Below are 25419 nucleotides of genomic sequence, written 5' to 3'. Positions count from 1 at the left end.
GTCATGGCAGACAGCTATGAAGTGGCAACTATTTGACTGAAGTGACAGGAGAGAGCATGTAGTTTGTAAACATGTGTAACTTGTTGACATTGAAGACATGTTTGTGGTAATTCCGGCCCATGCAAAAGTAGAGCTTTTTGTGTAAAATGGGTGTACTCCGGCCTGGTTTAGAGGGTGTGTTTGTTTAAACCAATATGCTAGGAGAAAGAGCTGGACAACAGGGGTTGTCCTTTTCAGGGTATGTGCCCCCCCCCCCCCCCCCCCCCCTCCCAGGCAGGCAAAGGTACATACAAAAATCCACGGGCCTGCTGATATTAATAAAAATGTTATAGCCACTAAGGCTATGTAGAAACATATAGCGAAATTAATTGTGGTCTGAGGCCACATAACACACAGTGTTTGTTTGTTTGTTTGTTTGTTTTTTGTTTTTTTTAAATCAACAATGAACTCAATTGACTATCACAAAATTAAAACTTTCCAAAGGTAGCAAACATGTTGTTTTAAGGACCCCAGTCCGTCAATGTGAGCTCAATCCCATCGAGCTTATTTGGGCAAACTGTAAACATTTTATTGCTAATAATAACACCACTTTCAAACTGTCCGATGTTAGCACAAACGGTCCAGTCATAATTAACCGTGACAGCCAAACATGACAGTAGTGCAGTGCAATAAATTTTGAGACCACCCCTCTGCTTAGCTGATAAGTTAAAGAACTTGAACTTGAAAAGCTTAGTACCGTACTTGTGACTTCACCTGTCAGGTGTAATCAATATCAACCTGGGTGTTATAGTCTGTTTCAAATTACATATGGTTTGCAGTATAATTTTAGTATTTCTATCTATAACAGGTAATTTATTGTCATTGTTTGTACCGGTTGTTTGAATACCGTAACAGGTCATGATAATACTGATACATTTTTATGTTTTTTATTTCAGGGATTTCCACAACTAAGATATACGACTAGAAAATCACTTGGGTATAATTTTGATTAGTAATTTTTTTTTTTCAGTTGCCTCCGCCCGTGGTGTCTGTTTGGCAGAACCTGGTGTGCATTTGGTGGATTAACAGACAATGTAGGCCTAATTGTCTGGTAGCGATGCCGTCGTCTGGACACTTGACTGGACACAAAAAGAATACGTAAAGGTGTTATTAACATCACATATATTAGTCTTTGTATAATGATATGGGGGAAAATGTAGGCACCTAACTGTTATTTGCATGAAGTGGATCATGACTGAACAGCCTCCACGAGTCCAAAATATCGGACTCGAGTACTCGAGGGTCAAACTCGACCCGGACCCGAGTACCCGACACTTACACTAAAAGATAATGAGATTAAGGAATAAAGTAAAATAGCCTTATGAATCTCAATTCCAGCGCTGAACATGGATGCCAAATCACGTCATTGTATTGCATTTACAAACCTGTTGTTACATTCAGCTTTGTAATGGACGGACGGCCAGTTCAAAAAAAAAAAGAAACTAGCGCATGATCATATAATTATTGTGTAACTTATATCGTTGATTGTCTACTACTGAAATTATTGTCTTACATTGTCCATTATATTATAGTTGATGATTGTATTCCACCTTGTACGGATACTCGAGTCCTGTGAACGGACTCGAGTCTTGCTAGACTCGACCCATGCCCGAGTACTCGAGTACTCGTGGAGACCCTAATCAAGTAGACAGCGTCATCTAAAATCACAGAACTGACCAATCAAGTAGTTCAAGTAGAAACTTTTTTTTATCACATGGTTCATGTGTCCTCATGGCATAACTATGTTATTTTGGTTTAAATAATATTTATTTGCAGATCAAATGTGGGATTGGCCAACAGACAAGTGCCTATCCCTACATTTAACAAATTATACATCAAGATGGCTAGAACAATATTACAATAAAGATAACACGGATAGTGTGTGTGTGTGTGTGGGGGGGGGGGGGGTATAAGAGAGGAAGGTGTAGATAAAACAAAGAATAAATAGCACAGTTAGAATGGTTAAATGGTTAATTGATCTCGAAACGCTTACTATTAATAAGAAAATTCTGAACAGATTTAAATATAGAGATATTATCTTGGACACTTAAATTAGAATCTCCAAATAGTAAAGTATGACACTTGAGATTATAATAGTTCAGTAAATGAGTATTGCAGCGTATGTTGGACAAAACATTTTACAAGTCAGGCTGATCAAAATGAAGCGCCTTGCCTTATATTACTCTCTCTCTCTCTCTCTCTCTCTCTCTCTCTCTCTCTCTCTCTCTCTCTCTGTGTGTGTGTGTGTGTTTATTCGGTGCACAGCTCCCTATTTTGGATGTAACTATCTGGCGAAGTCAGAGGTTGTGCCCACAACAGGTGTGCTTGAACAGTTCTCTGATAAAAGCATGCAAAAAATTACCCACACCCACTCAGTTCATAGGCTACAGCAGTAGGCCTAGTAATTTTTATGAGCTGACGTCACGTCCCTTCCAAGTTAGAGTACCGTTCAGCGATCAGCAATTAACAGGAATAATCATGATTTTTGTAAGCCTATTTTATATTATGAATTCTAATATTACGCGTTGTTTTATTTGTTAGACTGTCAGTGAATGTGTTGGTGGTCCGGATATGCATCTTTCCTCGTCCCAGCCAGTGTACCAAGACTGGTATATCAAAGGCCGTGATAATGTGTGTTATCCAGTCTATGGGATGGTGCATATAAAAGGTCCCTTTCTACTAATGTAACAGGGGGATGGATGGTCATGAATGACCGTTGAACTCACTAAAATAGGGACTTAAGACAATAGGTACAACCGTAACACAAAACTAGGATTCACACACAGACTACACGCTCACTGCATCGGTACACAGGGTGCATTGACTAATGATAACAATGCACCCGCCCCCATTTAATGGTCCAGCACGTACTCTAATAAGGAACCGGACAAAAGAATACCGTTCCGAGTACACAATTGCAATGCACCCGGGGGAAGCTGAACAAAAGAATATCGGCCTCCCCCACCCAAACCCCCAATACTTGCTGCTGGTAATAACTTGGTACTTGGTGATGCCTCGACCAGAAGCGGTCAGGCCCTTTATAAGGGCCCTATGGGCAACCTAGGGAGACACCACAGCATCTTAAAGGTCTAAAATTAACGAGCTACTCTCGATTCACTAATATCAAAACCTATATTAGCTCGGCCATTTACCTTTCGACCGACCGTTCAAAATTGCGCCAAATTCCCTCAATCAAAATTGCGCACCCTTTTCTCTTTGGCATTTAACTGCTCCATTCAAATTCCATAGCACCACCACCACCCCCACCCGCCTGCTACCGATTTGATCGGGCTGCTGGTGCTCCCTTGCTCCTGCCAGTTCAGGCGGTCCCTCCTCTCCCCTCCCCCCCGACCGTTCCTGTCATGGCGCTACAACAGCTTGTTCTGAATGTGCACGTAAAACCCTATGACATGACATAATGTAACAAGGTAGCGGGTTTTCTCTCTAAGACAATATGTCATAATTACCAAATGTTTGACATCCAATAACCGATGATGAATAAATCAATATGCTTTAAAAATAGTGGTGTCATTAAACAAAACAAACTTTTGCATCTAACGCATAAAGTCATATTTGAATTGATTGTCCCGTTAACGCCATGGCTGAGTTCAACTAGATAGAGCAGGATAAACGTTTGTTAGACTGGGTTATACGCTTAGTTCGCGAACGTTAGTGTCGCTCGCTGTCGCTGAACACAGAGGGGTCAGGTACTACTTATATATAAATAAATATCACAACACATTAGTACATTACATTAGTTACTAATATGCCATGTATGTATACATTATATAAATATGGTGTGTTGTTTTAACAAAAAGGCTACCTATTCATTAACAGATGCGTGTATTTTAAATACAAAGTATGTTAATCGAGGTACTATTCTTTTAACGCGTAGTGAAAATTACCGGAACTGTTGTGCGTTCTCCAAAGGAAGTAGAGAAAAAGAAAAACATATTTTGATTTTAATATTTTAGTATGGATTTTGGATAGACTTTTTAATAAATGTAGCCTTCACTAGAGGTACGTAACTTTATATATTCGAGGTGAAAGGTTATATATATATATATTTTAATGTTGATATCGAAATATTAACCGTTGCTTGATTAAACTCGCAGGTACCCCCCCAAACTTCCATTGGTCCAAAATTGGCATTTGTTTGATATTTTATTCAATTATTGATCAGAAAAAAGTCAAAAGGATTGCACAACAGGCAGAGCCCACATAAGTGCTCCTCTAAACAAGATGGACATTAGACAATAATCAATATTTATAATCATATATAAAATATAATAACATAATGTCCAGTGGCATAAAGTATTTAACATAATTAATATGTATTAATATAGGATAGTAATAAAGGTAGAGAGTAGATAGAATAGAAATGGGATAGTCGAGAAAAATTATTATAGTGATGATTCTATTCTTCCATACGATTCGGATCGTCAACGTCCATAACTGCATTAGCCTATGCTTCAAACTCCGTTTAGTTTTGTTTTCTCATGCACGATTCGTGCTAGCCTGACTACTCTGACGGGAAGAGAACTAGACGGACATTTGGACAGTTATTAACTCTCTTACTGCCAGAGACCAACCTATGTAAAATGTTTGCATGACCTAGTCAGTTTGCCCCCGAAATATATGTAAGTTCGACCCCAACACATTACCAGTTAGCTCCCAATGAATTACCACTTCGCCCCTGCAAAAAAAAAACCCAAAACAAACAACCGTATGGTTTGGTGTATCTTCGGCTGTAACACGAGAGGCCGTATGATTTAGGCTGACCAAAATGTTGTGTATTTCATCATGAAAGTATATTTACATGAGGTAGGGACAGTGAGAAAGGAAGGTGTTTTATAATTATAACATGTATTAATATGTTAACTGTAATCACTATGTGCGTTAGTCTTGTTTCTTAAAATATTACTAATTATAGGGCAATCTGCTCATTCATTAATCCCTTATTATACAAAGGACAATGAATACCATTGAGGCTACATATACACATGCAAGAAAAGGCCACATGGTCTGTGGTTCAAAGCATTCTTTGGCAGGGAACATTTTGTTCAGTATCTACACACTAATTTTAAAACATTAAACAGTAGTCATTAATCAGTTTTCAATTGACTAGAAATATCAAGATTTTGAAAACAAAATGTTCCCTGTTTGGTGTTAGCCGACATCATTATAGTACCGTATAACCATCAATCCTCAGTTTATTATGGGAACAACCCCTGATTTTAATCAGAGGCTGTGCCCCCAGTTAGCGTGTTTGAAACCTCTGAATATAAGCACGTTAATACCTACAAAACAATACAAAACAAACAAAATGTGCAATCCTGATTTTAATCACAGGCTGGGCCCACAAAGTATTTATGCCTGCCTATTTTTCAACAAACAAACGCAAACCCAGGGGTGCAGAAATGGACAATATTTCACACGTCTGCTGGACCAGAACCAGAACCAACTAAAATACTAGCCCGCCAGAATTTTTACTAGTCTGCCAACCTATAGAAAATGTACTTTATACAGTGCCATGCCCTGATCAAAATCCTGGTGGGGGGGGGGGGGGGGGAACTACTTTTTATAAACAAAATAAACACATACAAATTAAACCCTGCTATTTTCTGGAGTTAAAAAAGAAAGAAAGAAAAAAGTGAGATGGGTACAGCCCTGTTATACATGTATATATGTGTGTGTGTGTGTGTTACAGGTTAAAGATTTTACTGAAACAATGTTTAGATATATACATATCAAAACTTGCGGAAAACATATGTTACATATCCCCAATGTGCAAAAGAGGGCACCTGATAACATACAAGCAGTATGTATCCTGTTTGAAGTGATGCTCAATTGGTTGCCTTGTTTACTTTTTACAGTGGTGATGTACATTAAAGGGACACACCCTAGTTACGTTTATTTGTTAACCATTACGGCGTTGTTTTTCGCTATTAAACCCCATTTTTCACAAATAAAATTGCACTTTACTTCCATTTTATTATTTAGAATACACATTTCCATTCACCTGAAGTGCTTTTTGGTAATCCTGATGTTTGTAAAACCACGAAATGCATTTTTTGCATTTTTTCACAAGACGTGTTTTCGAGAAAAAACCGTTAAGCAAGCGAGGTCCAATCTATTTTTAGAGGGGATATTTCCATTTCAATGTCACAGACGTTGGTATATCACGTGACCGTTATCATTTTGGTTCGGTTTGTTTTCTCGTGCACGGTTCGCGCAATCAACATCCGATTTGTTGTTCATTTGTGAGATTTTTCTTCACAGTTCGTGAACATTTTCAGTAACAATAGAGTTCAGACAAGTAAGTGTCTCAATACAAAATGTTACAAACCCTTAAAACCAATACTTTTGCTAAGTCTTACGATATCTGGAGAGGGGATACAACCAGGACAGAACAGTTGGAACATGTCCAGGAGAGGTGAAACGAACGCACCCCAAGTCTGTGAAATTTGTCGTGGCGTAGGCATTGTTGTGCTTCGAGCGACATCTACCCGTGACATCAGAATACTAACTTTCAAAATTATTTCAAGCAATTGGGACATGTGGATTCCCATGGTATTTATCGATATAAAACCTGCTTTTTCACTCCATTTGATAAAAACGTGATCTAAGTGTGTTACAGGTTTGTAGATTAACCAAAGTATAATTTATTTTCGCTGGATGGAACTAGGGTGTGCGGCTTTAAGATGTATCTTCAGAAATAAGAATACACTTCGCTCCGCCCATTCTTATTTCTGAAGAAACGTCTTACTGCCTTCTAATCTATACATAGTTAATTATTAATCACTGTTCTTTTGAAGTTTTCACTGTCATTAAATTTAATTACTAACCTTCTTGACTTCATGTCTGACGTCAGGCATAAATAAGTGTACCCTACAAATTCGGCAAACCCTAATTTCTGCTTTCTGACAAGACACGAACATTTTGAAAGTAAAACCGCCAATTAAATATAACAGGGAGTTACTAGTAAGTAAACAAAAAAATAAACATAGCAATATCGTTTTATTTTGACATTGGTTACAATTAATTTGCCAGATTGCTACAAAAGCAACACACTTCGCCCACCCGTTCTACAAATTAGTGATAATTTGGAACACCTCGGCTGATTACGAATATAAATAGGTCAAAGTGTTCTCAATGACCTGAATAAGTGTACACTACAAATTCAGCAAACCTGAATAAGTGTACGCTACAAATTCAGCAAACCTGAATAAGTGTACTCTACAAATTCAGCAAACCCTAATTTCCGCCCCCTGACAAGATGCAAACATTTTTAAAGTAAAACCGATAACCCATGAATTTCATGCCAGGACTAAAAATTGTAACATCCCAAAATAGGGACTGACTTGGTGATTAATCCGCTGTGAGAATAAACATTTTAAATATGTTTCGTCCCAGTTGTGTTAACTTCAAGAATTATAAAATGGCGCCCAATTTCCGTAAGTTTTTATCGGGACGAAATCGTCCGCAGTTCCTGAACTACAATGTACACAAACTACTTTGCACTTTTTTTTTCTTCTTTTTAAAAAAAAATAAATCTCTGCAAATTTATATTTTCACTTTCAGTACAAGCAAAAAAAATTAAAATAAAATACTAACTAGTTAAATAATTCACTATTATATATTATGTACATACACATGTACTTGTGCTTGTTTATTCTCTTCTTTTTTTTCAATCAGTGATAGCTTTTTATGTAACTTGTGTTGAGTTAAATAATCAACAGTAGGCCTATATGTTATGTATTTGGGCTTATATCAAGTAATCCATACTTTAAAAAAAATCTACCTCTCATCAAAGATTTGACATCATCAAAGTAATAATAAACATTACAGAAATATGTCTTGACATATATCTTTCTTTTAGACTTCTATAATGTGTACATGACATGGTCACACCCATATATTATGTGGTGCACTGGCTGGAACAAGAAATAGCGCAATGGACCCACCGACGGGGATCGATCCCAAAACGACCATGCATCAAACGAGTGCTTTACCACTGGGCTACGTCCTGTCCCCGAGCTTACTAAATCTCAATTATACAATACTTTGCAATTCTATTTTAAAGTCTAAACTCTGCAGTGTTGACTGTTGATGTAACCACATATTTGTATAGGGAACACTTTACAAAAATATATTTGAAAAAAAAGGAAGAAATTATTTTGTGCACAATATAATGTATCATTATATTTACTTAGTATTCGGTCATCTAGAGTTTTATTTCTAAAATGTAGCTTGACATCTATGGTTTCGATCTGAAAATTTTACCCCCCAATTTTTTTTTTTCAGTTTCATTAAAAAAAACCCATTAAGCTTTAGAATTTAAAAGAGTAATCTAATGTACATGTATGTGCTTGTATTTAAATTCAAATAATTAATATGTCTATTTTGCATTATGCAAATTTATGGGGGAGGGAAGCTGCCTGCAAAAGGAATAATGTACATTCTGTGATTTTGCTATGTAAAATCAAATAATTAATGTACTCCAGTTCATGCATGTGAAAAATTACTGGTCCAAACCTCGGATTAACTCAAACCAGTACACTTCTGAGGTTGTAGAAAATTGGTACACATTTTAAAACTACACTACTTGACGAAATTGCTAACAGTATTTTTTTTATCAAGGTTAAAGCCTGACGTTCTTGAATTAATTAGTTTTTGTTTTTCAGATCCAGTCTGAAGGAGGGTTGTTGAGAATATTCAGATGATGGACTGTGTTTGAGGGACGAGAAGCCATTTTTAATCATTTTATCTTCATACCCCATCACATACATGTATCAGCTTTGCTTGGTGGTTTCATGCACAGCCAATTTTAATATACCAAGTTATTACTGCTTTTATCCACTTTTTATAAGACATTTTATTGCCTGCACATTTTAAGGTGAGTATAGAAATATTATTACTATTGGTGGGTGGATCTTTAAAAGAGTGGATCATTTTAGTTGTACCAACTATAATTGATTGTTGTAGAAAAACGTAACACTGATTATTCCTTATATATATATATATATATATATATATATATATATATATATATATATATATATATATATATATACATACACATATATATGTCCATCCATGTGTGTGTGTGACATCTGTAGGGGTTGGGCTTGTTTTTGTTTAAAGTATATGTAAAGAAGACTGCAAAACTCATGGAGTAAATTTATTGTAAACACAGCAATAGGTGTATCTAGTCTTAAATTTCTATATTATAATATTTTCTAACTGAGATGATATATAATCAAAAGTTGATTCGTTGGTGCCGACTGATTATAACCAATGAACACTAATTTTTTGTTGACAGTTCCAGCTAGCGAGATAGAAAAATAAATTAAAAAAATCATATTTTTGCTTTTAGTTTACTAATTTCAATTCATAAATCATGTGGCTACTCAATATATGTAGTTGGTAAATTTTACAGTTTTAAAATTATTTTTATTTTGTTTTGGTCTATATTAGTAGGTACTAGCTGTGAGCTCTATAGAATACTGTAAATGAACTTTTGAATGAATACTAATTTTTAATAGGACCATTGAATGTGTGAAGATTGCTTATTTCTGGTACTTTAATTACATACATGTACATGTAATTTGTCACCGTTGTGTAAAATAATCTGTTCAAGTACAACAGACCAGTAAAGAAAATTACTGTCAGAAATTTGGGATCCAATTTAAGTTGGATTTTCTTTTTACCATATTATTACTATTTACATGATTAGAGGAATGTAGTTTGTTGGTTCTATGATGTGTTATAATATGTACTCTTTCTGTTTTTGTAGGTACACTTCGCTTTTACCCTAGCATGTCTAACAGCAACAACAGCATAGTATCCATTGGGGTCTTTTGGGACATCGAAAATGTCCATGTGCCTAAATGGAAGTCTGCTTTCTCTGTGGTCCAGTGTATTAGGGACAGGTTTTTTTCAGGTCTCAGAGAGGTTGAATTTATGTGTGTGTGTGATATCCACAAGGAAAGCAAGGATGTTATTCAGGAGCTTAACTCTGCTCAGGTAAGGTGCTTTTGTGGAAGTGGGGTGGGCTGCAGGCAGAAGAATCCCCGCAGTTGATTCTTTTTTCTTCTTTTTTTGTTGTTCAACTTTTGCCGTACAACTGGTATATCAAATGCCGTGGTGTATGCTGTTCTATCTGAGGAAAGGTGTATATAAAAAACACCTTGCTGCTAATTTGGGATTCGTCTTAGCACACCAGCTGGTGAAGATCACAACATGTGCTCTAGTTGGGTACTTCGCAACGGATTGCTCTGATTAGCATTTTAAAATTTTATACTGCTCTACATATCAGTAGGACTCCTACTAGGAGTAGACTGATTGCAGACCTATGTTATTTTACCTGTCACTTGTTCCAGCTACCAACCGGCTCGGTGGCATTGTGGTTAGGCCATCAGTCTACAGGCTGGTAGGTACTGGGTTCGGATCCCAGTCGAGGCATGGGATTTTTAATCCAGATACCGACTCCAAACCCTGGTTGAGTGCTCCGCAAGGCTCAGTGGGTAGGTGTAAACCACTTGCACCAACCAGTGATCCATAACTGGTTCAACAAAGGCCATGGTTTGTGCTATCCTGCCTGTGGGAAGTGCAAATAAAAGACCCCTTGCTGCTTGTCTGAAAGAGTAGCCTATGTAGTGGCGACAGCGGGTTTCCTCTTAAAATCTGTGTGGTCCTTAACCATATGTCTGACGCCATATAATCGTAAATAAAATGTGTTGAGTGCATCATTAAATAAAACATTTCTTTCTTTCTTTTTTTGTTCCATCTACCACACCTAAATAACAGCTGTAGTTTGATGTGCTGGGGTGTTGATAAACTTTCCTTTACTTTATGGAGAGTGTGTTATATTCATGGAGGCCTCCGAAAATGCAAGAATAAGAAATCACAGAAATTTAAATTTGCACAACCTATTTTTCCTTTGTGCTCTATATTTAGAACATCATTTGCAGGGAAATAACACGTTATGCCATCAGGACTTTCCTACAGCATTGTTTTGGATTCATACACAATAAATATAACATGTCCAGTGGAAATTTTATTATATTATATGTTTAACAAATGGAACAGTTTTGTTTTCTTTGATCTTTGAATAGCTAAATATTTTTTTTACATTTATTTCTGTGCTCAAAATTTAACTGACGTTTATTTTATAGATGGGAAGCTAACCTACATTTGAATTTAAGTATTATATTTCATAATATATTTATCAGAAGCTAATTCAAGAATTGCCATGTTTATTGAGCCATTATTTTACAGTCTAAACACAGTTGCTTAACTACATTTTTTTCAAACAAAATTCCTTTTATTGTTAACTTTCTTACCCTCCAACTTCAATCCTGATACAGATTAAATACAGATTAAATTTAAAATGTTTCTTTGTTTTAGGTGAATGTCGTTCATATTAACGCAACTGCCAAAAATGCGGCCGATGATAAAATCCGACAAAGTCTTAGACGATTTGCTGACACTCATCCTGCACAGACAAAAATCATTCTGATATCAAGTATGTATTTCCACATGTTTTCAGCTATCCTTAAAGAGACTATTTTGAGTTAGCCAAATTATCTAATGGATCCTTTTTAACAATTGAAATTACATATTAAATAACTTTTTGTGTTTAGAATATCAGTGTTTGTATATTCAGTATGCTTCTTGTCATCCTAATAACTGTAGTAACCCTAACTAGATTTTATTTCCCAATAATTTTGTACTATAATATATATATATATATATATATATATATATATATTAGGAAATAAAATGATGTTTGAGCAACTGAAACATGTTGAATACACTGATGTTTTATATATTGTCGCTAAAAAATCGTCGTATCTGCATTATTTAATGTTTTTCAGGAGACGAGCTGTTTCTTTGTAACAAATGGCTTTGAAGAGCTACATGTATACCATGAAGAATAAAGCATTTATTACACTGAATCAGCTTGTAACAAAAACAGTTTGTCTTTTTTGCCTCATAAAAAATAAAAAAATACAGATACAGGGTTTTGTTAGTTTAAAGATAGTATCTACCTTTGTTTGGCATCCAGTTTTTAGTTCCCTACTGGTCCCCTCCATCTGTCTGTCTGTCTGTCCCACATATAGTTTTGAGAGCCCTTCTTGCAGTGCCACAAGATATTGAGCTGAAATTTTGTATATAGCATGATGTAGAGTTGCAGATCAACATTGACTTTAAAAGGAATTAACCAATTTGTTTTACAGAGTTATGGCCCTTGAACTTAAGAGAAAGGAACATTTTTTGGACCCAGTAAGAGGCATGAATGGCATGATTTTGTTTTAAAGCATTCAGTCATGAACCGCATGTTATAATCAGACCTGAAGGTGTGGGTTGGTAGGTCATGTGCAGGCTAATTTTGGGGATTTCCCATTTTAAACAGCTCCATGAGGAGTGGTATATCAATGGCTGTAGTGACTGCTATTCTGTCAATGAAAAAAGTGCATGTGTGTGTGTACTGTAGATCTTGAAATTAATGCGATCATAATATTAATGCGAAAAATGCAAGTTAGTGTTATTCCCATTAATAATATGACACATTTATTTCTATGTTTTGTCTATGTGTCCAGCATTATTAAAACAAAACACAGATTAAAATTATAATATATTTATAAAAAACAACTGGAAAACAATTCATTGTAGGCGAGACAGACATATTGTTGACTAGTCCAGCAAGCTATGAGTTGATCTCTCCAAAAACACAAGGGACTAAACGGGCTAATTGATGTGTCCACAGATATGTTAGCGAGTTGATCTCATTGAAGACGCCTGTAACTTGGATTTAACCGAAAAGTACACAGACGTATGTTGTTAGGAAAGTAATATTTCAAAAGTAGGCCACTCGCATTAATTTCATGTTGCATTTTAGTCTTCACCGTTACTCACATTAATTTAGGGAGGCGTTAATTTCAAGATCTACAGTATATAAACCTTTCTGTTTATTCAGGAGTGCCCTGTATGATAGCAGCATCTTTCCATGGTTCTTTTGTTCAACCAAGTGAAAAATATCCACATACTAGACCCCAAATAACAAATAGCTATACTTTAAAAATATTCCTTTTTTTAAATAAAACATTTCTTTGCTTTCAGGTGATGTAAATTTCACTTGTGACCTTTCCGACCTGCGGCACAGGAAGAATTTTTACATTATTCTCATTCATAAGCATCAGGTCAGTGAGGCCCTCACAGCATGTGCCAATGAACACTACATCTTTGATGACTTGGTCTTCAATCTACCATGCCGTACACCATCAAAAGTAAGTAAATTATGCAGCCAAACTTCAAGCATTGCTGTACCAGTGCCCCGTGACTGACACATCAATATGCATATAGAAGATTCCTCACTGTATTCTTGTTAGAAGAGCATGTGTAGTCGCTGGGTTTTTTCTCTCTTACATTTGCCCTAATATTAAAATAACATGTTACACCTCAAGCAGCTGCGACTTAAAATGTGTCATTTAACAATCATTTCCTTAAAAGAAATGGTTGATTTTGCTTTAGAATTGTACATCTAGATGTACCATTCCCAATTAAGTCACCTACGTTTTTTTTCATATTTTTTATCTTCGTGGGGGATGGGGATGGGGATGGAGTGGTGTAGCTCTATAGTAGAGTGCTTGCTTCTGATGCGATGGGTAATAGGATCAATCCCCTTGGCGGACTGATACTCAGTGAGGTTTTTGCCATCCCAAGTGCATAAAAGAGCTCCTTATATTCTTTGGTAGGAATAACTTACGTGGCAGAAGTGAGTTTTCTTACTCGTTGAAGAAATGTCGAAATGGTCATGTTAGATTCCTAATTGCCATAACATATTATATGTGATTTGTCATTACACAAATACTCCTTGCAGGTTTTTCAGATCATATGCTAGATTCCTAATTGCCTTAATGTATTATATGTGACTTGTCATTACACAAATACTCCTTGCAGGTTTTTCAGATCATATTTTAGACTCCTAATCACCTTAATTTATTATATGCGACTTGTCATTACACAAATACTCCTTAAGGGTTTTTCAATTGCAATTTTCAGCTAAGAAGGTATGCTGTAGATCTACATTCACAACTTTGTGTTATGTTATATTTTAAAATTATCTGACTGACGTTTTACCTTTAAAATGTAGGTATGTATGTGGATATAAGGAAGAAGAGCAGTCAATATTGCAGTTCTAATATTTAGGATTTTTATTATAGCTCGATAGTGTGAGAAGCATTAACATAGAACCATTCTTGTTTATAATATAAATCCCTGCTTTTGGTTTCAGTTGGAAGATGGCTTATCAGAGTTGATGGTGACCGGTTTCAACTTTCAGCTCCCTTCAGAAAGGATACGGAATCGATTGAAAACTTTGTCCTACAACTGTGGTGGAAGGGTCGTCTCTGTCACACCAGACTATGCACTGGTTCGCTTTTCTACTCTGGAAACTGCACAGCGGTGAGTCCAGTACGCTTAACATATGTTCTCCATTTAAACTGTCAACAGTTTTAAATAAAATCTTCTTCACAACCTCTATTAACCATAAAATGGAGTACTGGATATGGCAATTGCAGTCATACCCATACCTTTGCCAGAAAGCCATCCCAATGCCACCCCTATACCAATGGCATGGTATTTCCATGCACTTTATACCCTACTTGCTGTAGATGCCCTCAGTCAATCAGATCATAGTCAGCAATTCATTTCAGCTACTGTATTTGACTGGAAATAATTAATAAGTCATTCTGATTATTATACGTGTCACCCTTGTATACATGGCAGTGTTCTTCATTTAAGCTGCCCCTCCTTTGTGATTTGCCACCCTCTTTTCACATTCTGCCACGCCCCCCTTATTTTTCTGCACTCTTTATTTTCCTGCATCCTTCTCTATTTTATAGCACCCAGCTCTGCCATTTCAAAATGCTCACTTTTTTCACACACTGCAAACAAAATTGATCAGTCTGCACACTGAATATCAAAGGAAACAAGCCATGTTGTGTACTTAAACGCAACTGACGAAAAACTTAGTAGCGTACAACAGTTACCGTAACATGATTTAACACTATTTTTAACAGCCTCTCTTGTGTCCCATACCAATGTCCATTTTTATGTTTGATACACACAATAACATATTTTATATTTTATTTGAGCAATTGAAAACAGTTTATTTTTATCGTTTTGGCAATCTCTGACTGAAAAAACACTTATTTGGTGTCAAATTTGTCATTCTGTCTTTTGTGTCCACTAACTCTCATCTGATATTTTATTCTCAATTGCAGATTTAATTGGTCATAACAGATGACTTTTAATTACTGTCATTTGTTTATTCAGCAATTCTTTATAAAATATTAGAAACTTTTAATTTTGGGGATACCACCTTTACAAAAACAAAACTACTTTTAATCAGCTGGTGATATCAATGCGATTGATTCATTCGATGAAGATGGAAATAAAAAGAACAGAAAAATGTTATCCTACTGTAGGGGATCACTTAAAAAAAAATCTATATTCTTTTTTTAGATATCTTGAAATCTTTATTAAAATAATAAATTAAAAAGTTTGATCAGTTCAGCAAAACAAAAACCCATGAATTGACAGACCGACAATTTCTCCATTTTAACTAACTACATAAAAAATTAGTCGGCTTGTACATCGTATCAACTTTTTAGTACCAGATACAGACCAAGAAGTTGACTACCACACATTGATATACAGTACCAAGCTTTCCCTCCACCCTCTTCCCCCATTTTTTGGGTATTTTTGTTTTATGTGGTGGGGTCACACGGCCGCCCTCCTTTAATTTTAACACAACGAGAATGCTGCATGTATATATGTTCTGTTGTTTATTTCTCTATGTATTCCACTAAAAAACATAACTGAAAAAGTCATCTCTTCTAGTATCAACCATGATTTGTTTTCACATGATCATGTGACATGTAATTGTGACCACAGAGCACTGTTTTTGTTCGCAATAAATTTGTATGGTTTGATGGCATGGTTAATTTGTTATTCTTTGTTAGGTTGATAACTGACAAATTGTCATCATTTTAACGTGAAATTTGTTGTGTATTAATAATATTTTTGTTTTCATGCCTATAAAAAAAATTAACAATACAATTCTTTATTCACCAACTGCATGCAACATCCATTGGTAAATAAGGCACCATCCATAAAGTAGACACAGTAAAGCCTTTAACCCCCACTCCCAGCTAAGGTGAGATAATTTATTTCTTGTAAACATTCCACATTGGGAACAGCATGAACACAATGACAATTTATTCACCAACTGCATGCAACATCCATTGGTAAATAAGGCACCCACCATCCATAAAGTAGACACAGTAAAGCCTTTAACCCCCACTCCCAGCTAAGGTGAGATAATTTATTTCTTGTAAACATTCCACATTGGGAACAGCATGAACACAATGACAATTTATTCACCAACTGCATGCGACATCCATTGGTAAATAAGGCACCCACCATCCATAAAGTAGACACAGTAAAGCCTTTAACCCCCACTCCCAGCTAAGGTGAGATAATTTATTTCTTGTAAACATTCCACATTGGGAACAGCATGAACACAATGACAATTTATTTTTTCAAACGATCATTACAAAGAAAAATGAAACAAATTTGACAATACATTCAACAAATTTAAGTATTAATTATTATTATGTAACATAATAATTATGTACACCTTTTGTATCTTCTTTGACTAGATCCATGTACATAATTTTGTACATTGATCCTCCATCATGCTGAAAGTATGTTGCATTCAATAAGAAGCTGTCGTTTATGAAATTTTATTTGGTGGTATACACATAAAGAAATTTGTCATTGTGCCTACAGAGTTGCAGTGTCCGACAAGCAACTAATTTCGATCCCATGGAGTAGGAGTCACTAGGAGGGGCAGGACATAGCCCAGTGGTAAAGCATTCGCTTGATGCGTGGTCGGTCTAGGATCGATCCCCATCGGTGGACCCATTGGGCTATTTCTCGTTCCAGCCAGTGCTCCACAACTGGTGCAACAAAGGCCGTGGTATGTACTATCCCTTGCTGCTAATCGAAAAGAGTAGCCCATGAAGTGGCAACAGCGGGTTTCCTCTCTCAATATCTGTGTGGTCCTTAACCATATGCCTGACACCATATAACTGTAAATAAAATGTGTTGAGTGCATCGTTAAATAAAACGTTTCCTTCCCACGTTTGGAATAAGCATTTTAAGGTGTGCGATTTTTCACTCGCCATGGTTTTTCAATAGCCACCAGCCTCGGTGGCGTCATGGTTAGGCCATCAGTCTACAGGCTGGTAGGTACTGGGTTCAGATCCCAGTCGAGGCATGGGATTTTTAATCCAGATACTGACTCCAAACCCTGAGTGAGTGCTCTGCAAGGCTCAATAAGTAGGTGTAAACCACTTGAACCGACCAGTGATCCATAACTGGTTCAACAAAGGCCATGGTTTGTACTATACTGCCTGTGGGAAGTGCAAATAAAATATCCCTTGCTGCCTGTCGTAGAAGAGTAGCCTATGTGGCAACAGCGGGTTTCCTCTAAAAAAACCAGTGTCAGAATGACCATGTTTTACGTCCAATAGCCGATGATAAGATAAAAAATCAAAGTGCTCTAGTGGCGGTGTTAAATAAAACAAACTTAACTTTACTTTTTTTTTCAATAGCCAAGGCCTAATTGCGGTCAATTAATATTAATTAGTAGAGTCTGAGTGCTGGGTTAAACACACTGGACAATCAACCTGTACCCTTTGGCTTGTTTCTCATTGCAAACATTGCTCCACAACTGGTATATGAAAGGCTACATGTATGTTCTGTGGAAAAGTATAGAGATGAACATTGAAAAAAATATATATGTTCTGAAAATTTGTTTTGTTTAATGACACCACTAGAGCACATTGATTTATTAATCATCGGCTATTGGATGTCAAACATTTGGTAATTTTTTTCTATATATAGTCTTAAAAAGGAAAAGGGATTTTTTATATGCACCATCCCAAAGACAGAATAGCACATACCACGGCCTTTGATATACTAATGGCTGGAATGAGAAATAGCTCAATGGGCCCACCAACGAGAATCGATCCCAGACCAACTGCTCATCAAGCGAGTGCTTTACCACTTGGCTAGCCTATGTCTCACCCTGATTTTGTTTTCATTGTCATTTTCAGAGAACTGCTATAAAAAAAATTGCTAATATGGTGACATTGAGTTTCTTCTCTAGTTCATTATACCTAGTGTTATTATTAATAGTCACTGATTTACAGTTTTAAGGAATGTCGTTAAACTTGTTTTATGTCGAGGCTTTAATTCCCAGACCCAACCCCACCCCACCCCACCCAACTACTTGATTACAGATTCTCTCAGAGTATTACAAGTAGGTAGTAATAATAATAATGTAGTTGTGGGGTGTGTGGGTTTGGGTAATTTTTGGCATGCTTCCATCAAATAACTGTTCAAGCACACCTGTCATGGGCACAACCTGTGACTTCACCAGTGTGTTCTGTCCATGACAGGAAAAATGTTGTTGTACATGTAACATGTTATATATTATCATTTTAAATAGTTAGCTATATGCTTAAAGATGGGGGTGGATAAAGGTACACCCCTCTATGTCTTTGAACAAGCCCATCCCTGAACTGACCATATTGGCTGAATATGTTGACATTGACACAAGCTTCCACAATATTTTGCTGCCTTTTCAAGATCTGAGTGCTAAAAGCATGCAGATCAGTCCACTCCATAAAGAGTGGGATCACTGAAGTGAGTACAGTCCTCATTTGCATAACAATATAGCAGCTTGTTCTTTTTTCTGGGATGAGATGGTGTTTAGCAGCTTAGAGCATGCATTTTCATAACACATACAATGTTACATGGTTTGCCATGTGCTTGTTCCAAGGTAGCTCAGTTGCATAATGTAGCTGTACAGTGCGGTTGCATGGAATGGTTTGTATGGTGTATTTATTTATTTGTTATTATTTAGTGTTTAACAGAAATCAGTTTCTTGTATAATATTTCCCCCACCAAGTGTTTACGAATTAGTCCAGTGCGGCTTAAATAAATCTGGGAGAGACATCCTGAATTTTCCCCATCTTAAAATTATTTTTTAAAACATTGTTGGGTTACGGTTAATTTAGTTATCCTACAGCATATATTTCATTAAAATACATGCAGTTTCATTCTTTGAAAAACAAAGGCGAATGAAAAATAACACACCTCATTGAAGACTTGTTTTTGGTCATTTCGGCCCATGCAAAAGTAGTGCTTTTTGTGTAAAATGGGTGTACTCCGGCCAGGTTTAGTTGGTGTGTTTGTTTAAACCAATATCCTGAGAGAAAAAGCTGGACAATGGTGGTTGTCCTTTTCAGGGTGTCTCCCCCCCCCCCCCCCCCAAAAGCAGGCAAAGGTACATACCAAAATCCATGGGGCTGCTGATATTAATAAAAAATTTTTTATAGCTAACGCTATATACAAAGAGTGTAATTAATTGTGGTCTGTGACCTGATATTTTGCCTTTGAAAAATTAGACATTTTGACTAACTTTACTGTTAGTCATGCACATAAATATTGTGCACATTAGACTTAATAATGAATAATGGTCATCTAATTGTTGAATTTGGAGATACCAGGATGGACATTATGCCTCGGCGTCGGTGAGGACAAAGCCAATTTGGAATGAATCTCTATCGAATGCTGGACTTAGGTGCTCCTCCATATGTGGTCAAAGGCAGTGGTGCAGAAAGTGCTCGCCAAATGCGAGTAAATATTCACACAAAACAAGTTAAAAAATCCAACTATCAGTCCGACAAGCAATCTGTCTTTTTCTGACTGACAATATTGTTATTTTATGAAATGTGTATTTTGTAACTCTATATGAAAGAACACTGAAAAGCTGTCTTTATTCAAATATTTTAAAATATAAATATCATTTGATGTGAAGACAGTGTATCAGTCCTTGGCTTTTGAAAAACAAAGGAGAGTGAAAAATAACACCTCAAAACGCTTAGGCGAGTGAAAAATCGCACTCATCAAAATGCTAAGGTGAGTGAAAACCAAGCATTATTAATTTATGAAGTAATTGATACATGTAAATGCAGAGACATATATTGCAAAAATTAATTAATCAAACCAATGTTTTCTTCTAATTTTATGTTTGGTTCATTAGTGTAGTCTGACTCCTTTTGACTTTCAGAAATGGAGTTATAATTGATTAAAAAGTTTCAGGAGTAGTACTATAGAAATATAATTATAACATGTATTTACACTGATGCAGACAATTTGATTTTTTAATTATAAAATGTACTATTCAGATAATTTGATGTACACACATATATATATATATATATATATATATATATATATATATATATATATATATATATATATACCTTTTCAGTGTTAGATGGTTTTGATGAACGTGCTGCTAAACATACATGTATATAGGAATCAACTTGTCTTAAATTTATTATGTACAACGAACATGATTAGGATAGTTAGGATGGGAAAAACCCACTGGTTACGAGGAGGTATATGCGTGGTTCATGAACTATAACCCAAGCATCTCAGGTGTGCACTACCGACTCATATTATTAAAACATTTTTTTAAATAACTCGTGACACGTAGGCCTACAATTACTTCAATTGATAGTGTTGTTTGGAACATTGACATTAGCGTGGCATTTTTAATTCTACAGTTACGCAACCAGTCTCCCTTCAACATTTTGTAACACGTCATTTGACGTACTGCTACAAGTTACGAACGGCTCTGACAACATTACGTCATTGATCTAGAACGGCCCCAATGTTGCTGATAAAAAATATACAAACTCTGACAAAATCTGTCATTACAAAGGATTTTATTCCAAACGTGGAATGCCATAAAAAAGTTAATACCCCCCCCCCCCCACCACCCCCATCGTCACTGCATAATAAGTTGTCAAGTAGACCAGTGTGTGCATGCAGAATTCCAAAAGTAAAAATAATCTGACCTCGATAGCTCTGAATGGTCAATATGCTATATGGTGCATCAAATCATGTTCCAGTCACATCGTCTGTGACTTTCTAACAAACAAAAATTAAATAGTTGGCAATGATCATTGATTACTGTTACTACATATATACATATATAAATAACATATGCACATTCATTAACCTCTGGCTGAAATACAAATATTTAAATGAAAGTTTTATTTCATATCTTTTTTAAAGATAAAATTTAAAAAAGAAAAATAATAGACGTAAAAAAAATAACTTGGCTTATTTTTACATACCTATTATCATTATTCCTTTTTATTATTCCGTCTAAATTTCATTTCTTTCTTGTTTTTTAAAGCAAGTATAACATTACACTATTGCCATTTTCAGGACCTCACGTAACCTTTGTAGGTTAAGTCATGAACTAATTAAAAACAATTTTACCGACTTTGCTGATTTCCGTAACAAGTTCATTTGTGTAGGCTACAGAAGCCACTATATTTAATTCAATCCCTTTTCTCTTTTTGTTATAACTATATGAACAGTATACATGAGTTATCCTTATCAGACATTGTGATCTATTACTTTACAAAAGTGAACTGTTTCTAATTAATAATAAATTAAATAGGCAAAGAAGTTTTGATCGGATTGGTACGTCTTCGAAGATGTCTGTACGAGTGCAATCGCACCCGCGCACCGTAAAAGGGCATGGTCTGGTGTATATTATAATATTAAACATATTGTTTTTTAGGCTGGTGGACTAGTAGAAATTCTGGCGGGCTAGTACATTTTAGTTGCTTATCCAGCGGGCTAGTGAAATATTTTTTATTTCTGTGCCCCTGAAATGGGATGAGCTTTCTGGACAGATCGGCTGAAATGCGGAAATAAAATGCTAAGATATGTCAACCAGACATGGACTATTAAGACTACATGCTTGTATATTGTAAATTATTTTATAAAGTAATGTGTATGGGCTAATATTTACACTCAGAAATGAACAAACCATATATATCTAAATTGAAATGGACAATAACTTTTTTTAACATTTCCTACAGGGCAAGAAAAAGAATGGACGGAGAAGATGTTTATGGAAACAAGATCTCTGTTGAGCTGTCTACAGATGTAAATAGTAAAGAAAATACACCAGGCATGTACAAACACAAGCTAGTTGATCAAACATGGTTTTATTAACATCTGACAAGCTCCTGCGACATACACTAACTATATTCCCAGAAAAATCTTCTGAATTCATTGCATTATTTTCATGAAAATTGTGGTATGCAGTGGGGCTTATTATAGATTCCATCTATGGAACCGGGCGGGACGTAGCCCAGTGGTAAAGCGCCCGCTTGATCCCCATTGGGCTATTTCTCGTTCCAGCCAGTGCACCACGACTGGTATACCAAAGGCCATGATATGTACTACCCTGTCTGTGGGATGGTGCATATAAAAGATCTCTTGCTGCTAATCGAAAAGAGTAGCCCATGAAGTGACGGCGGGTTTCCTCTCAATATCTTTGTGGTCCTTAACCATGTCTGACGCCATATAACCGTAAATAAAATGTTGAGTGCATCTTTAAATAAAATATTTCCTCCTCCTTCCCTCTGTTGAACCATGGATTTTTCCAGTTATAATCATTGTTTCAGTTGGTTGCTGAGGAAAGATATGTTACCCCAAATCTTTCATCAGTATATATACTGTTGAATACAAACTGGCTGAAGACTAATAACTCGTTAAATTGTCAACATTTCATTTTGCTCCCCATTCAGTAAGCTTTTTAAAAATATATATTTCTTTACTAACCTGGTTCTGGTCATATAATCTTAATGAGTGTTAAAATACCAAAATGATGTAAAACTGTCAAAAATGTACAGCCCACTTATATGCCATATTATTTTCAAAAGTTTAAAAAATATTCATGTATATTCCAAAGTAAAGAAAAATCTGAACATGTACAATACAGATGTGGTTTATTCTGTCAAAATAGAAAGCACCTATCCACAAAATGGCTAAATGTTTAGTTGATTGATTATGCAGTCTAGTTTCCAATGTAAATATTGTGTAAGTCTAGAATCTCAAGGCATATATGTATCTTAATGTGAAAAAAGTACTTACACTAAATTTATATTAAATTTATTAATGCGTGAGGAAAGTCCTTAATTCTTCAGTTAACAGATGTCAGTTTATTCTGCAGGTAAAGCGAGAAAATCTACTTTAACCAAATGTGATAGCTTCAAGGAACTAAAAGGAAAAAATCCAAGTAGCCCATCTAAGAAAGCCCGTGTTGACAATGTCTGTAATCGGCCTTACCGTGGCTGTTCAAGTGCGCCAGTGTTTGAAGGTGGCAACGTGTCCGACACCGAAACAGTGTTCAAGAAACCACAGACACCAAGCAAGTGGATTGTCCGGGGCACATCGACATCTCCAGCATTACGTGTGACTGCACCAAGCAATTGCAGTGGCCATCACTCAGACTCTGCTACCAAGGGACAAACCAGGGCAGATTCTCCTGGGAAAAGTGCCCCAGCAAATGGTAATAACAAAGTAACACTAATGCAAGCAAACCGAGGCAAAAAACTTGAATTCACAAATAACCAGGAAAATGTTCAGAAAAACAAAACCTTTTGTGATTCGCATAATCATTCATTTGTGGTGTCAAATACTGCAAGGATGATTGAGATTGATTCAGAAATGGTGTCGTCGTCATCGTTGCCAAGGAAACAAACTCGAGAAATGTTAATGCTGCAGCAGCAGTTGTACCAGGAAAGACAACTCAACTCAGAAGATGACGAGACATCCAGTTCTAGATGTCGCAGACCGAATAGTGCATGTTTAGCAGATGAAAACAACTACGTGAGGCTACGGTTCAACAGTGGATCTTCATCATGCACCAGTTCACGGCCAAACAGTGAGCCATTTGGCCACAGAAACAACACTCCTTCACCCTACCTGTTTGAATCGAGGCATCGAGGTGGATTGACCTTCAGAAGTGCTTCAAACAGCCCTGTTGCAGAGCTGAATAACTTCAACAACAACAACCACCGGGACTTATATCCATTCATTAAAGATAATCAAAACCGAAACCATGACCATCACCGTTCAGGGTCGTTCTACTACAACAGCAACTACAGATCGTACACAGAACTGAAGAATAGCTACCACAACTGTAGTTTCCAACACATCGAAGCGTCATTCAGCCAACCAGCCAGCCATCTGCTGAATACCTCATTTCAGCCCATATCAAAGAGCACGTCCCCGTCACCAACATTTTCTGACGAAGGAGGGTATTCGGATGGATCTCTACCCGCAACACGTTCTGTGGAACTGGTTGTTTCCAATCTCGACTACAATATCAGCCCCAAAGAGTGGCGAAAGATCCTCTTTACTACTTTTCATCCACATGTGAAGGTAAGTTAAAGCCATGGATATGCATGAGTGTACCATTAGCTGCTTTAGTAACATAAAACTTTGTGTAATGGTTCGGATATGTACAGTACATATATTTGGCACACATTTCTTTTAGTAATATTCCACACTTGCTTTTTGCTATATAGGACTTAACATGGAGAACCAATAATTATATCTTTGCCCCATTAATTTTGTCATTCGTTAGCTGCGTTAATCTGCAATTTAATTTTTTTTTTTTTTTTTTTTTTTTTTTTTTTTTTTTTTTTTTTTGTTACTTAGTGGTGTTCCTATCAATTATTATTGAAAGTTGATCGGTTTTTAGCAATATGATATCCGGTTATATCTATAATCAAATTATCTTGGAAAATGACTATTATTTTTATTGTCCAGATGAAGCAATATGAAATCTGCTCGAGTTTAGATTTGTCAAGTTTATGTAAAGACAAACAATATTGAATGTGTTTTTTTGTTTGTTTTTTACAAATTTGTAGGATCCATCCCGGTAAAGACAGCATCATAGCACTTTATTTCATGTAAATTGTCCTGTTAGTGTGTAGGTTATGCAAAGTTAAATTCATGACAATCACCAATAGGCTACATGGTGAATCTGTTTTTTAAATAAGTTGCAAACCATTTTATAATATTTTGTATTGTAGACAATTTGGACATTTGAAAAATTACTTTGCAAAATCGCTTTGTTTGAAATTTACATTTGAAATATTGATGTAGTACAGAACATTTGCAGATGTTACAATTGGGTTACTCACTGGTTATGCAAATACAATTCAGGTAATCAAATAATTGGTTACCTAGGTAAAATCATATGAACCAACTTTGTTTACGTAAGACTTCACAATATATTCTCATATAGTAATGTATGTTCTCACTAATTGCAGAGCTCGACCTTAGTGGTAGCCTGGGTTGCTTTGGCTACCCAGTTGTGGCTCGGGGCTACCAGATATCTAAACCCAGTAG

The 25419-nt window shown here is 36.0% G+C and overlaps 1 protein-coding gene across 4 annotated transcripts in view; it reads left to right on the top strand.

The window, feature by feature from the left end:
• The first annotated feature begins 3997 nt into the window (after positions 1-3997).
• Positions 3998-25419, top strand: part of LOC121378288 (meiosis regulator and mRNA stability factor 1-like) — a 50572-nt gene continuing 29150 nt past the window's right edge. For 2 of the 4 annotated variants that reach the window (XM_041506390.1, XM_041506388.1), the window contains exons 1-8: positions 3998-4059; positions 8727-8938; positions 9839-10068; positions 11452-11569; positions 13168-13334; positions 14342-14511; positions 22092-22183; positions 23231-24444. In XM_041506390.1, the coding sequence (XP_041362324.1) occupies positions 9862-10068; positions 11452-11569; positions 13168-13334; positions 14342-14511; positions 22092-22183; positions 23231-24444 (1968 nt within the window). In that variant the 5' untranslated portion in view covers positions 3998-4059; positions 8727-8938; positions 9839-9861. Of the gene's footprint in view, positions 4060-8726; positions 8939-9230; positions 10069-11451; positions 11570-13167; positions 13335-14341; positions 14512-18275; positions 19009-22091; positions 22184-23230; positions 24445-25419 lie in introns of those variants that run through there. The other 2 variants (XM_041506389.1, XM_041506391.1) reach the window with 2 other exon arrangements.

The sequence above is a fragment of the Gigantopelta aegis genome, chromosome 8 (assembly GCF_016097555.1).
Source record: "Gigantopelta aegis isolate Gae_Host chromosome 8, Gae_host_genome, whole genome shotgun sequence".
Classification (NCBI taxonomy): domain Eukaryota; kingdom Metazoa; phylum Mollusca; class Gastropoda; order Neomphalida; family Peltospiridae; genus Gigantopelta; species Gigantopelta aegis.
The sequence above is the reverse complement of the archived record's forward strand: the minus strand, read 5'-3'. Positions and strand labels throughout refer to the sequence as shown.